General features: G+C 44.6%; 1 protein-coding gene across 1 annotated transcript in view; it reads right to left on the bottom strand.

Moving 5' to 3' along the window:
* Window positions 1–13,226, bottom strand: part of SLC7A10 (solute carrier family 7 member 10) — a 30,490-nt gene that overhangs the window by 12,889 nt on the left and 4,375 nt on the right. Inside the window, exon 2 of the mRNA XM_072346313.1 lies at window positions 306–510. Within this exon, the coding sequence (XP_072202414.1) occupies window positions 306–510 (205 nt within the window). The remainder of the gene's footprint in view (window positions 1–305; window positions 511–13,226) is intronic.

The following is a 13,226-nucleotide window of genomic DNA, read 5'->3' as shown; positions in this document are numbered from 1 at the left end:
CCCTCAAACACTCTGTGCTGCCACTCACTGCTTGCATGCATGAACATCATATGGGTATGGCATTGCTTCCAGCCATTGATTTGTATTGAGTTGGAGAGGAAAATGAAAGCATCCTGCAGTCTGAAGGCAGAACTGGGAGTGCTGCAAAGGGGCAATTTGGTATTTTGGGTGAGAACAGAAGGGGTGACTTTGCAAAAGCAGATTATTTATGAATGTTCTGTTTCTTCTAAGTCAGCTGTCTTTTCCTCACTAAATACTGAATGTAAGCATGTATTCCAATGACTCTGAGGAGATGTGGTACTTACCCAGCTAGCCCACCAAAGATCTCTGTGACGTAGGAATAGTCCCCTCCTGATTTGGGGATGGTAACTCCCAGCTCAGCATAACACAGAGATCCCAGGGCAGCGACCCCGCCGCCAAGCACCCAAATAATGAGAGCCAGTCCCACCGAGCCAGTGTGCTCCAAAACCCCTTTCGGTGATATAAAGATCCCAGAACCAATGATGTTACCTGGAAGGGACAGAAAGTTTGCAGTAAGTGAATGAGAAATGAACTTTATTTTTTAAAAGCAAACAAATCCAGCCGGTGCCCCTGCCCTGTCCCTGCCTCTCTTCACCAAGTTTGCTTGCTTGTGTTTTATCTGATTAAGCCCGAGGGAAAAAGTTGTCATGGATCTGGAATCAAGCAGGTTGAGCACTTGGATCTGCTGAAGCACTTCAAGGATCTGTCGAGCATCTGTTTTTAGAGCTTGTGGTTCTGTGGTGTGAATTGGGGCAGCTTGAAAAGCTGCCTGCTGTCACTTCTCATCAACAATTGATTGAAAGGAGTTAAAACTGTGTGATCAAGATTTTAAGATGAGAGTTAAAGATGAGAGTTCAGAGGTTAAACTAAAAAAAAAGCTGGGTTACCCATAATTTGGGGGCCAAGAGAGGCAGTTCTGGAAAGGACAGATTGAAGACTGTGCTTGGAAAAGTCATGGAGAAGTCTGGAAATGTTACAAACCCTACAAGTTGCAAAATCACTTTAAAAAGTGATGTTGACCAAACTTCTTCTCAATTTTCATTTTAATCATTAAACTCTGAGGATACCACTAATAAGAGTCCTTCTGTAGACAGACGAAGACCACAATCATTATCTCTTTACATGAAAGCTGATAGTTGTAGCTGCCACTTGAAGAAATACACCAAGTGTGTATTTTGATTGTAAACTTTGATTTACACTGCCATGTGAACCCCCCACCCTGCTCCAGGAGGGGCTGAGATGTAGGTCTGCTCCTTTGTGCCACGGGTTGTATACAGAGAGATGGGGGCAAATAGGACAGCCTGGGAAGGGGCAGGGAGATGTATGAGGGAAATGCAACACCCAGCTCTTCCTGCCCATGTTCTTCCTGCATTCCCTTCCAGGGGGCAAGGACAGCAGAGGGAGGAAGGCAGGAGGATGTGGTGAGCTGGGAAGAAGCCAGAAGGAATGTTGAGAGGCCAGGCCGGCTGCTTCCTTCTGCAGCAAGCTGCTCCAATGGCTAAGCAAGAAGATGTCCAAATTTAACTTCTGTGTAAATAACAGGGGGGAGGGAGTGATCACAAGTGGGAGGTCAGGAGCCCTGCCTGTAAAGCACAGTAGCACTGTAGAGCTAGTAGGCTTCAACTCTGTCCTTGGGACATGCTGCTCTGGCAGCCCTGGTGCTGAGCCCACAGAAGCTGCACAAAGGGGCAGGGCCTCTGTGTTGGTTATACTGCCCCTTTGTCCATGTATATCTCAGCTCTGCTTTGCTGCTCAGCAGCCATCAGCTAATGTGAGTGCCTGCCCTTCTGCGAGCTCAGAGCTGCTACCTCCACATGTAATTTGTCACCTTGACATTGTGTTACTACGTGTAGAAAGGAGAAAATTCCACTGCAGCATGGTGTCCCCCAAACTGATAATGGACAAGAAATTGAGAGAACCCTCTGCTATCTGGGGCATCCAAGTGCTGGGGCAGCTTTCAGGCTGTCTTTGAGTCTGGTTTCTTCCACCTTCTCAGCTGCTTGGGTACAATAGCAGATCTGTGATGGGCTAAAGGGCCAGGGGAAAGAGGTGACTGTTGGGGAGGTGCAGCTGCAGAGACAGCAGCGTGGTGTGGTGGTAATAAAGGGCAGGCTAAATGCATAGCCAGAAGGTTGGTGGCTTGGTGCATTGTCAGACGTGTATTTGACCTTAAGTAAAGCCATGATTCTCTGTGCTTTGTGTTTCCGCCTCAAGGAGAGGGCACTGCAGGGTGGCAGAGAGCTGCTGCTCAGCCTCAGGTGGCTGTGGGGAGGAGCAGTGTGTGGCACAGTATGGCTTCAAGTGCTTGCCCTCCTGCCATGCTGGGGCTGCCAGTGCAGCCCTTCTTGTGCAGTGCTGCACTATGCTACAGGTTGTCTATTGAATGTTAATGCCTTCTGGTGTAGCTATTGCAGGGGCAGGATGAGAAGGGACTGGTAGACTTCTGGAGGCTCTTTCATGCAAACATTCGCAGATGTTTTTTGGTTGAATTACGTAGTTTGTTGTTTCTGAAGTCTAACGTACCTCTTGAATGAGTATAAGGCAAAATTCAGTTCTAAACTCCTGATGGATTTCCTATTTTGTTCATGCAACATGTGTGAAAGTCATATCAGCAGGAAGGGAAGTGCTACACCCCTTCTGACAACAAAATGTTCACATGGAAATGTGCCATAGCTGTGGCAATATGCCTGGGAAGCACCTTCACTTCACTCAGTGTAGGATGTGTTTAAAATAGATACAGTGGAGATGGGGAAATGCTCAAAGAAGTGTCAGAAACTGCCTGATGAGAAGCAGAATTTTCAGGAGGTTCCATGTGGTAGGATGGAAGATTAAGCAGTAAGACAAAGGCTTTACCCAAAAAGAGGTATTTCTAAACCAAATTTGGTCAGCAAGAATTGGAGACAATTTGGAGAGTAACTCCACAGCTGGAATGAAACTGACTGTGCAGTGTGGGAGTTGCATTGCTGTGCTTGAGGGGTTGGGGATAATTTGTTTCAGCTTATTAGTTTCTTGCAACAAAACTACCTATTCAAACCTAGAGGAAACTAATTCTTAAATTACACTATTCTTTCCATGGCTCTGTCTAAAGGTAGAACCACAGCAGCGCTTGCTTGATGTTAAGGAAAAGCCCTTTTAGTCTTAACTTAAAGAAAATGGATCTTAAAACTGGTCAGTCATTGCTCATTTGTGTGGGGAAAAATGACCCCTGCAGTACTGCCGACGTCAGCGAGACCTCAGGTGATTGCTGCAGCTCTGCTGATCACACACAGCCCTCAGTCATGGGGCAGATGTGTGCCTGCAGTGCAGAGGGGAAGGCGTGCAGCCATTTCCTCCTTTCTTTCCCTTTCCCATTTTTCTGGGCTACAGAAACCACACAATACTGGGGGAAAAAAAAATAATAAAAGATACTGGATTAAAACCATAAGCTCTCAAAATGGTCTATTTCAGGCTATTTCACTCCCGAGTTTTGTATTTATTTTTCTTTTTAAGGCTCCATGTTTCAAATTAAGAAGATATTTTCTAAAATGCCCAGGAGGGTTGGGAATATCCCTCCTAAGCAAAAACTGATGTTCTTATGGAGTGACATCCCTTAAAGAGTTTTTGTGAAAGGAGAGAAGAAAAGGCAACAACACAGATACCAGGGCTGACTAATTGAGATGCTGTGTATAGGAAAGAATGCATACTGCTGCAGCTGAGTATGAAAAGGTAATAGGATGCAGAAGAAAAAGGAGAAAGAAAAGGTCCCATAATGTAGGAATTCATGCTTTTTAAAAAATATTGAGCAGTCTTTTCCCAGATGCATTTTGTATGCAGTGCTGCAATCTGCTGCTGGGGAGCTCTGCCCAAGCTGGCAGCTCAGCCTGTGCTTTGTGAGTGGCATTCACAGCCCAGGCGGGCTGTGACCGAGGGCGCTTGCTGGTGACACCGAGCCCGGCGCAGAACTGATGGAAACAAAACCACCATTGTAGCACGGTCGTGAACTGTACGAGCTGCAGCTTGGTGTGCTGGGGGGGATAGTGCTGGTTCTCCAAACCACTGAAAGGAATTGCTCCTTGGTGCATAGCATTAGTGCTATGGTTTCATGATGCCCTGTGATTTTAGGTAATATTTTTCCCAGTGCCTGTAGGGCGTCTTTTCCGTGTTGGATGCTGGTTTCTGGGCACTGCATTATGGGCTGCTGCTGCAGTGCCACACAGAAGGAACTGAAGCTCGCCAGTAGCTTGGAAGCAGCTCAGTCCCTCTGCCATCAGCCATGCTCCATCCCCACTGAACTCAGGAAGCAGCTCCTACTCCAGATCTTTTGCTGAACAGAATGCTGAAGAGCCCATCCTCCAGTCCTTCCTGTGAAAATACACGGCTTTCTTTGTGCTTGTAGTTCAGGTGCCGAGATCTGGCCCTGAGAGGAACTCCCCAGAGCAGTCTGTTGTACAGTGTAGGCGCTGCCCATGGACATGCACTCCATGCAGATGTGTGTGTTCCAAAGCTGCAGGAGTGGCAGACATCAGGGCACAGGACATTGCTGGAAAAGCCAATGGTTGTAGCACACCTTTGGCTTCTGAGCTGCTGGGAGTGCATTTGGGGTCAGGATTTGGTGTTTTTCAATGCAAATGTGGAGGTTGAAACTCGTTTTTTAAACAAAAGCTGAATTCTCATTAAAATATTTCAAGAATTGCATGTGGAAAGAAAGCACTAAATATGACAGTGTTTGTGAGAAAATGCAGGGGTCTGGCAATACTTTGTGCCATCACTTTGAGAGCAAAGTCCTTAGGGCGCCTTCTGTTTGTCTGCAGCACACAATCCATACAGGCTGTAAAAATAATGGATCTCTCAGCTGGCTGAAAGTATTCGGCAGTTCTTTAGGAAAGGGCTTACTGGCTGTATGCAGAGACCTTAGTCCTGATAAAAACAGCAATTTCCTGTGTGGTTAGCAAAGAAAATATCATTCAGGCCTTTTTACTGCCTGTGCTTTCCATTACAGCTCTATGTTATGTATCTGAAATTCTGAATGGGTTTCTACTAGAAATTTGGATAAGCAGTTCTTTCCTCTAAGAAGTGAAATACTGTCAAGAAAAAAAAGAACTCGGCACTTTTTTTTTTGCTGCAGTCAGATAAATCACTGTGCAACTCGTTCAGTGAGGGGTTGCAGTAGGCAGCATTTCTGAAAAGCCATGCAGTGCTCAAAGCAGAAACCTGCCTGCACAAAGGCTTCCAGCAAGTGCTGTTTGTCACCGTCAGGAGGTTGCAGTGCCACACACAGCCCTTGCTTGGTGTGGTCCCCAGCATGGCACAGCTTTAGCAGGTGGTCTGAATATGTGGATCTGGGTATCTTGACTAGGAAGGCAAAGACTTGAGATTACTGCTCAAATAAGGAAAGAAAAAAGAAAAAGAAAAAAAAAAAAAAAAAAAAAAAAAAGCTTAGATGAAAAGAATTGGGCTTTACAAGTGTATTGAATCCAGATGAAATCTGAGGTGGATGATGTCAGTAATGACGATGGTATATCCCATTGTGAGTTATTTAGTTAGCAGAAAAGTGCTACACTAAGCAGCCTTCAGTCCAGCTATTAGCTGCTAATTGGCTTTCAGGAGTTAAACATTCGTAATTGAGGACACTAGGAACTGGCTTGGATTGTCACCGTCTATCTGTGACCTCAGGATATGACACACCAATGTGAGCAGCTGAGGTGACAGCGCAGCTGGCAGTGCTGGTGCTAACCCAGCACTGTGCCACAGGTGCAGCCATAACTCCAGAGGTTGTGCTCTCCCACTGTGGAAATACAAAGAGTAAATGAAGTTCTGTCTGGACAGAGAATTCAGGCTCAGAAATTTACTAAAATACAGGAATGGCACGGAATTAAAAGCAGCAAATGCTCCAGTGCGCCTTGCCCTGAACTCTAGTTGAGCACAAACTGGGGCGACGTGGCAATGTTTGCAGTAGTTCATGTGATGGTCTTGAACTTCTTTAAATAGTATGCTGAAAACTCTTAATGAAGAATGGATGAAGAATAAAAGAATCGACAGAGCTTGGCATTAAACTAATAACTGCTTAATTTCATGTGTGAGAAAAAGATTTAACTGCCGTAATAGTGGAAAAAGAATTATGGCTCCTCAGCTAATGTGCTTGTAAAGGAACAAAATGAAAAATGGCCACAAAAATAACAGTGGTGATTTAATGTCTGCAGGGATCGGTATTTAACAAAATTAAATGATCTAAAAATCTGACTTCAGTTCAAATATTTATGTTAAAATTCCTAGCAAGTAAGAACACGACCAGTCACCACAAACTGCAGTTCTGGCATTCCAAGTGGATTTTGCTGCATTAAGAATTCCTGATCTGATTATGTTACACCCAACTTTAAAGATTTTTAAAATTAGGCTACTAAAAATATTGACAAAAGCATTTTCTTTAACTTGCCTCAGACCTGTAAGGAAGGTATCTGCATTTTGAGCACCAACACGTGTGTCCAGTCTGTGTGGACCTGAGGAAGGTTGTTCCTACACCAGAAAGCTCAGCAAGGAGCAGAGGGGACCCCTGGAGCCACAATGCCAGCACACAGAGGAACAGCTGCGTGTCAATGGGTATCGCTATTGCAGCAGTCACATCCTCAACTCGCTTCTTCCTGGCTGCTGTTTGTGACTGCAGGGATCTTTCCCTTGAGAGGAAGTATCTTGTCTTTGGTGTTTTAAGCAAGTGTGAGACTGATTAAATTGCAAAGATGATGAGCGGAAATAGCAGTGGGTGCTACCTGTGTGTGCAGACGGTGCTGTGATGGTTTGGGTGCGTGTTAGGTGGCTGCATCGCAATTAGGGAATTCATAATCTAGAGAAATGCAATCAAAGCAATTCAGTGAGAACTCGCATCCTCAGCACTCAGAGCAGTCAATGAGCAGCTGTGCATGGCAGAGCTGCCTCTCCCTGTGCCCTGAGAAGGAGCTGGGGACAGCCTGGAGCTTCCCAGGACCTTCTGTAGGTCAGGGGCTGCTGGGAAAGTTCTTTAAAAGCAGCAAGCTGCACATTTGGCCCCAGTTTATGCTGGATGAACTGTCTCACAACGGTGATCAGCTTGGAATTACTTTCTTCTAGCACTGGAATGCAGTCTTAAAGAAAAGCAACATTTGCAAAACCTGCAAGGTGCAGTTACGGGGTGCATTGCTTTTCTGCTTACCCAGACACTGCTGCATGCTGTATAAGGCTGACCATGCTCAAAGCATTAACAGTCCAACCTCTACCAAGGTACTCAGTGGCTTAAAACCAAACAGGTTAAAATTTCTGCCTTTGTGAAGAGGAGCACTCTTTTCTCTTTGTAAAATTAATGATATTCTGTGCGTTTTCTCATGCAGAAGGTTAAACAGAAAAACTTCACAGAGCAAGCTTTTAGAGCTGTTTTGTTCACACGGTCATTGCAAAGTGATCTGCCACCTGAATGACATCCAAGGAGCTGATGCTGCCAGTGTTGGGTACCTGCAGGAAGGGTGCGTCAGTGCTGACTGACCTCACTGCAGCAGATATAAGGTGTGTTCTGATCAATGCAGTGCTTACAGCCAAATGCAACTGCCCTAATGCTGTTCTCTTCTGGCAAACATCATCAGGGATCTCTCCTGAATATGCACATGGGCATCCACTGGATAGGATCAATTAATTAACAAATTGCCCACGCTTAGAAACTGCTCATGGCTGAGGTCAGCAGGAGACCTACACCTTCCCCCACACAGGTGCTGAGGGCTGACCTGCACTGCAGTTGCTAAGTAGCCAGGCGGGGCTGGGATGCGGCATCTTTGGAGCAGGTGAGATAAAGAGGAGATGGGTGGGCTGCTTGTGTGCAGCTTTATTCTGATTCGAGTAATGCTGCTGTAATGTGCTTATATCAAAGGAGAAGTTACGGCCTGTATGATAGGATTTTTGTTGTTCTGAATTGAGACCTCCTTTTATTCTGTTAATCCTTTCACCGGCTGCAGGCTCTGTCTGCTCTTTTCAAGCGCACAGTCCACTGCTTTATTTCCTGCTCCTCTGTTCTGACTCTTGTACTTGGTCTGATTTCTCTACTTCCTTAACTTCTGACTTGTTCTCCTCTTCTCTTGCCAGTGCTGGGATATGTGGGCTGCATTTCATTACCATGGAGAGCAAATCTCAGCCTCCCGTGCCCTTGTCTGTGTGCTGCAATGCTCACCACAGATAAGGGGGGAATGCTGAGAAAAGCCTTCTGCTAGGAAGCAGGAGGCATTTTCCTGGGGATTTTCTCAAAGGAGTGACACAGAAGGAGCTCCAGATTGCCACCGCCCTGAAAGCAGTGTGCATCATGGTAGGGCTGTGTGTCCACGCTGAAACAGCCACCTTTGGGCTTCACACTTCACTTTCCCTTTCCTGTTCCTGAGCAGTGCTGCTGGCAGGGCAGAGCTGCTAGGTGGCAATGCAGGCCCCAGTGGGGGCTGCAGGCAGCCTGGGGTGGTGGTGAAACTGCATCGCTCTGACAGCCACACTGCAGCCCAATCTGCCCCTTGCCCTGTGCACTTAGTATGTAGAGGGCCCCTGAAGCAAAGTGCTCCTTTGTGTGCTAACTTCCAGAGGGAAACTGAACATCAAGCCTACCTTTGTGCTATGGGAGGGGTGGAGAGAGAAACCCTCTCCTGTTCCTAAAATGCCTGGGTTGCCCTGGAAGGAATGTGTAGCACTGCACATGATGAGTAGTGCAGCCTTGTGCTGTGCCAGCTCTTGTTATCTGTCCTACCTTTGTTTTCTGTGTTCTCTGGACCTCAGTAACCCAACCTGCAATTTAACCTGAAAGCAGCAAAGGTGTTGTCACATCTTTGCAGGCATGCTGCAGGAGGTGGGAGTCTTCCCTAGGATTTGGCGTGCCAGGATGTGATCACCACCAGATAAATCCTGATTTTTAAGGAAAGCAACTGGCAGTGCAGCAAGGCTTCCCTGCAGCAGCTTGAGAGGCACATACCAGCCATGCACTGGTTTTAATGCTTGTCCCTCAGCTGGGAAATCCCACAGGCCTCTGGGACAGCTCCCACAGTGCCCTCTGCAAATGTAATGATTTGTAGTATTTATCCAGAAGTAAAGCAATTAAAAAATTCTGCTCCGCAGATCACCAATCTAGCTGTAAGAGCAGCCAAAGAGTTCGACTGTGTCAGGGAATGTGGTGGGTCAGCTGAGGACAAGATGACAAACACAGCTTTCTGCCAGCCCAGACTCCTCAGTCCTGCTCATTGCAATGGAAGGGACTCTCACACCGTAATTTCTGTCATGGAAAATGATGATTTTTTTAGTCTTGGTTCTTAGCTTGAAGCATGGCAAACATTAATTGAACATTCTGGGAAATGATCAGCAAATGCTGCCCAGCAGGAAAGCCTCTTCCTGTCTGTTCCTGTCCTCATAGAAGTATCATCATCTGTCTGATTAGAAAGATGCACTAAAATGGCAGTGTGAAGTTCATGAGTTGCACGGTACACTCACACAAGGGCACAGAAGAAACTCTGCTAGATGGCGTAGCAGAAGAAGCTGCCTTGGAGCTGGCACCAGCTCCTGGTCCCCACCTCATTGCAGCACCTCCTTGCTTACCTTGCTGGGATCGCTGCAGCTTTCTGCTAGGAACAGGCTGAGTGAAAACCTCCTTTAAGCTCTACTGCCACTGCCTGGGCTCTGGCACAAATGCTGTGTTGGATGCAGGTGTGAACAGGACCTGAGCAAAGTTTGTTGCTCTCACAGGGTTCACAGCTCTGTGGCAGGACATTAGTCGGGTGCTCAAACTTACATTCTGTCCTGAATCTGTCTTAGCAAATTCTGCTGTGGGCATCACTTACAATACTGTGCTCCTGACTAAAGGATTCAGAAATCGGTGCTGTTTGTACCTTGACCTTATTTATTTTTAAATCTTTTACTTAGTTTTAGAAAAAAATGTAGATATTTTTACCAATGAAAACTAGAAACTCGGCAGCTTTTCAGGAAAATCTTAAATATCTGCTGTCTGGGAATTTAAGGAAAATGCCAGATATCTTATTATGACCTCACGAGTTAGCAATATTACTACATAATTTTCTGCTTTGTTTATGAACTCTGTATTACCAAAAGCTCTGGCTACCTGTCAAAACTAAGTGTCTTCAGAATCTGTAGCCTTCGTGGTGCTCATGAGGCCTTTATATATCAGGTTGCTATAGGCAGCTGACCAGCTGGATAAAAATGTCATCAGAAAAACTCCTCTCTTCCCCTCATATGGAAAAACTTGTTTCCAGAGTGTCTGGAGGACAGTGTAGAAGTGAACTAGCTCAGTATCTCAGAAGGACAGGCTAGAAGCATCCCCCCTCCACTCTGTAGCCTGATGTGCCTTATCCATCCAGGTGCACTGTGCTGATATACAGCCACCAGCGACGTGGCTAACAAGGGATTAATGTGCTTTGTATATAGCTGCTTTGATTTAATATAGGTCCAGATCCTATGAGTCAGTAAAGACCTCAGCTCCCACTGGAGGGGCTTGGGACTGTTAAAAAAGGGGGTCTTTAATCTTTAATCTTCCATTGGGAGCCTGAGCAGTAAGGGGAGGCATTTCTTCTGTATGTACTGGTAGTATTTACAGGATTTTGGTACCTTTTGTAATAGTCCGCTTAAATCTTAATGCGTTGCTTGGAAACCATCCATGTCCACAGTGAACAAACATGTAGACGTATCCTACTGCTTTCTGGCAGAGTTTACTGTAAGAAATAGCTTTTTGCAACAAGATCTACTTATAGCAATACAAAAAAAAAGTAGTTTGTCAGCTTATTTTAAACTCCAAATATTTAAATTCTGTCATAGAAACAGAAAGCCCTTCGAAGCTGAAGGCTAAGCATGTGAAGGCACCACCCAGAAGCGAGTACTCTTTTCCCCGTGTTCTTAGAATATGGTTCAGCTACTTTTTAATTTAGTTGAGTCTAAGTACAGTGCTTAGAAGTATCAAGCTTGGATACTTTCTTGTGCTAACTTAATACTATTATGATTTTCAGGCCACTTGAGCTGGTTAATTATGTTTCCAAAGTGTGTGGCTTTTCAAGTTTTCAGACCGAAATTAACAAAATACAAAATAAAAATAAATAATAATTAAACCTTTAAGCACTTGGCAGAGGCCAAGGTCAGCACCAGTCTTTTAAAAACAAAACTATCCCCCAACACCTCCCCATTTGGAAGGGTTGATCAACTCATTTTATCCACGATTACTCTTTCATTTTGTCGTTTTGCACTTACAAAGTCCTAGAACACTGTTTCTGAAATGGTTTGGTCTCCTCTGCATGGATGTCTGAAGTGTCTGCATTGTTTGCAGTTAGTGATGAAGCAAGGCTTGAGCTCCCATGTTTCCAGCTACCCAGGAGACAGGCCTGCTATCTGCTGACATCCATTGTCTGAATGCTAGGAAAGAAAAGCAACTGTTTCTATCCTTACTGCTCATCCCTGATTATCTGACCCAGAGTTAATGCAGCGTTATTAATGTATCTGTGACTTGTCCAGTGTACCAGGTGAATTAGAAGCTCTGTGACAGGCAGCCTCATGACAAGCATCAATATAGATCATATCAGATTAGGAATTTTATTTCTCTACAGAATGAGGTTCTTTCTTAACTTGATTTCTCCAGGCTTTTGTGACAATAAATAAGGTCCTTTTATTGTTTAAACACATCTTTTGTGGTTTATTATATTAAGATGTTTGGCTTGATCTAGATTATGTGGCTTCATGAAACTGAAGGAAGAGCCATTGTTCCTCACAGCCCCTCAACCTGACTGCAGACTATTTCAGAAGTAACCTTTTTGAGTCTTACTGATTTCTAATGCTCTACTGTACACTGTTGGCTTTAAAGCCCCATGTTTCATGTGCAATTCCAACAGCATTTAAGGACAACAAAAACAAAACAAAGACTTGTCAAATCTGGGAGAAATTTATTTTTCCATAAGCAGTAATAAGTAGTTTTCTAAAGAAAGCTTAAAAGAAGAGTGGTTCAACTGTATGAATTACTCCATTACTCAATGTTGCAGACTTACATCTCACCAGTACGTGCTTCTCCACCTTTCTTTCTCTGAAATCCAGTGAACTTACCCCATTGTCTAAAAGAGATGAGGAAGCATGTCCAAGTGCAAGAATTTAATGAGGTCTCGTTAACTCCAGAGTGGGCCATTCATTACCTGAAATCGGAATAACAGAACCTACAAGATCTTGAAGATTAGATCAATTAGTGAGAACCATTCCTCTAATCTTGCTTTTCAGCCCTAACTTACAGAGGTCAGTGCCAGAACAAGTCAGGAGAATAAACTAATATTACCTAAAGAGATTTTGTTGAGGCCAGCATATGAAGAGAAAGGAATTTACCATGGCTTTCTTCTGCAGGAGAGCAGAGCTTACATATTCTCTAAGCTTCCTTGCTATAGGGGATACAGGCATTTAAAAAGGAATTAGAATGCTGAGATGCTCAGTCCATGTTGGATCACTGTCTCCTTGTTCTTCGCTATGGAACATCTGCTAAAGAAGTCTTTGGAAGACTTCTGGGTTTTTCTGGACTAATACTAAAACCAACACTGTTAGGATGTTTTATATCTGGGGCACTTCAGCACTGACAAATGCCTTCTCATTTTATCATGCTGCAATCAAGATGACAAAAAAGTGTGGCAGCTAGTAGGAACTGCTCCGCAGCCCAACAAAAACAGGGTCTTGAAAGGAAGAGTTTGGCACACAAAAAGCTCCAAACACAAAAAAGCTAAACCTCTACCAAACCCTTTATGCTCGTTGTGAGCCTGCCAAAGCAGAGCAGACTTTCTCAACAGAAAAGGCTACATTATGCTAGAAGGAAATGAACTGCAAGGCACAGGAAAAGGGAACGCGAGTGGAGATTTATGGCACCACTGAAAGCAGGCACTGTACTGCCAGATCAGGAGTAAGACACTACCAAAGGATGCTACCTCTGTTTTTTTGTCTATCGAGGAAGAAGAAGGAGAGTTTCTGTTGCAGAGTATCTGCAACTACTGACATCCATAACAAAGCTCATCGCTTCAGCTTTCTGATCACAGTGACTGTGTTCAGCCTAATCAGAATTTTTCACTTTTCCAGAAAAACTAAAGGGGAAAAAACACTCAAACTCCAACCACTCAACCCAAACCAGTGAACATCTGCCAAATATTCAGCAGGAAACAGAACCGTTGCAAATGCTCTAAGTTTTGTTTAAGCACTGATGATTTCCTAAAGTACAA

This window comes from Excalfactoria chinensis, chromosome 11, assembly GCF_039878825.1.
Source record: "Excalfactoria chinensis isolate bCotChi1 chromosome 11, bCotChi1.hap2, whole genome shotgun sequence".
In the NCBI taxonomy this organism is placed as follows: Eukaryota; Metazoa; Chordata; class Aves; order Galliformes; family Phasianidae; genus Excalfactoria; species Excalfactoria chinensis.
The sequence above is the reverse complement of the archived record's forward strand: the minus strand, read 5'-3'. Positions and strand labels throughout refer to the sequence as shown.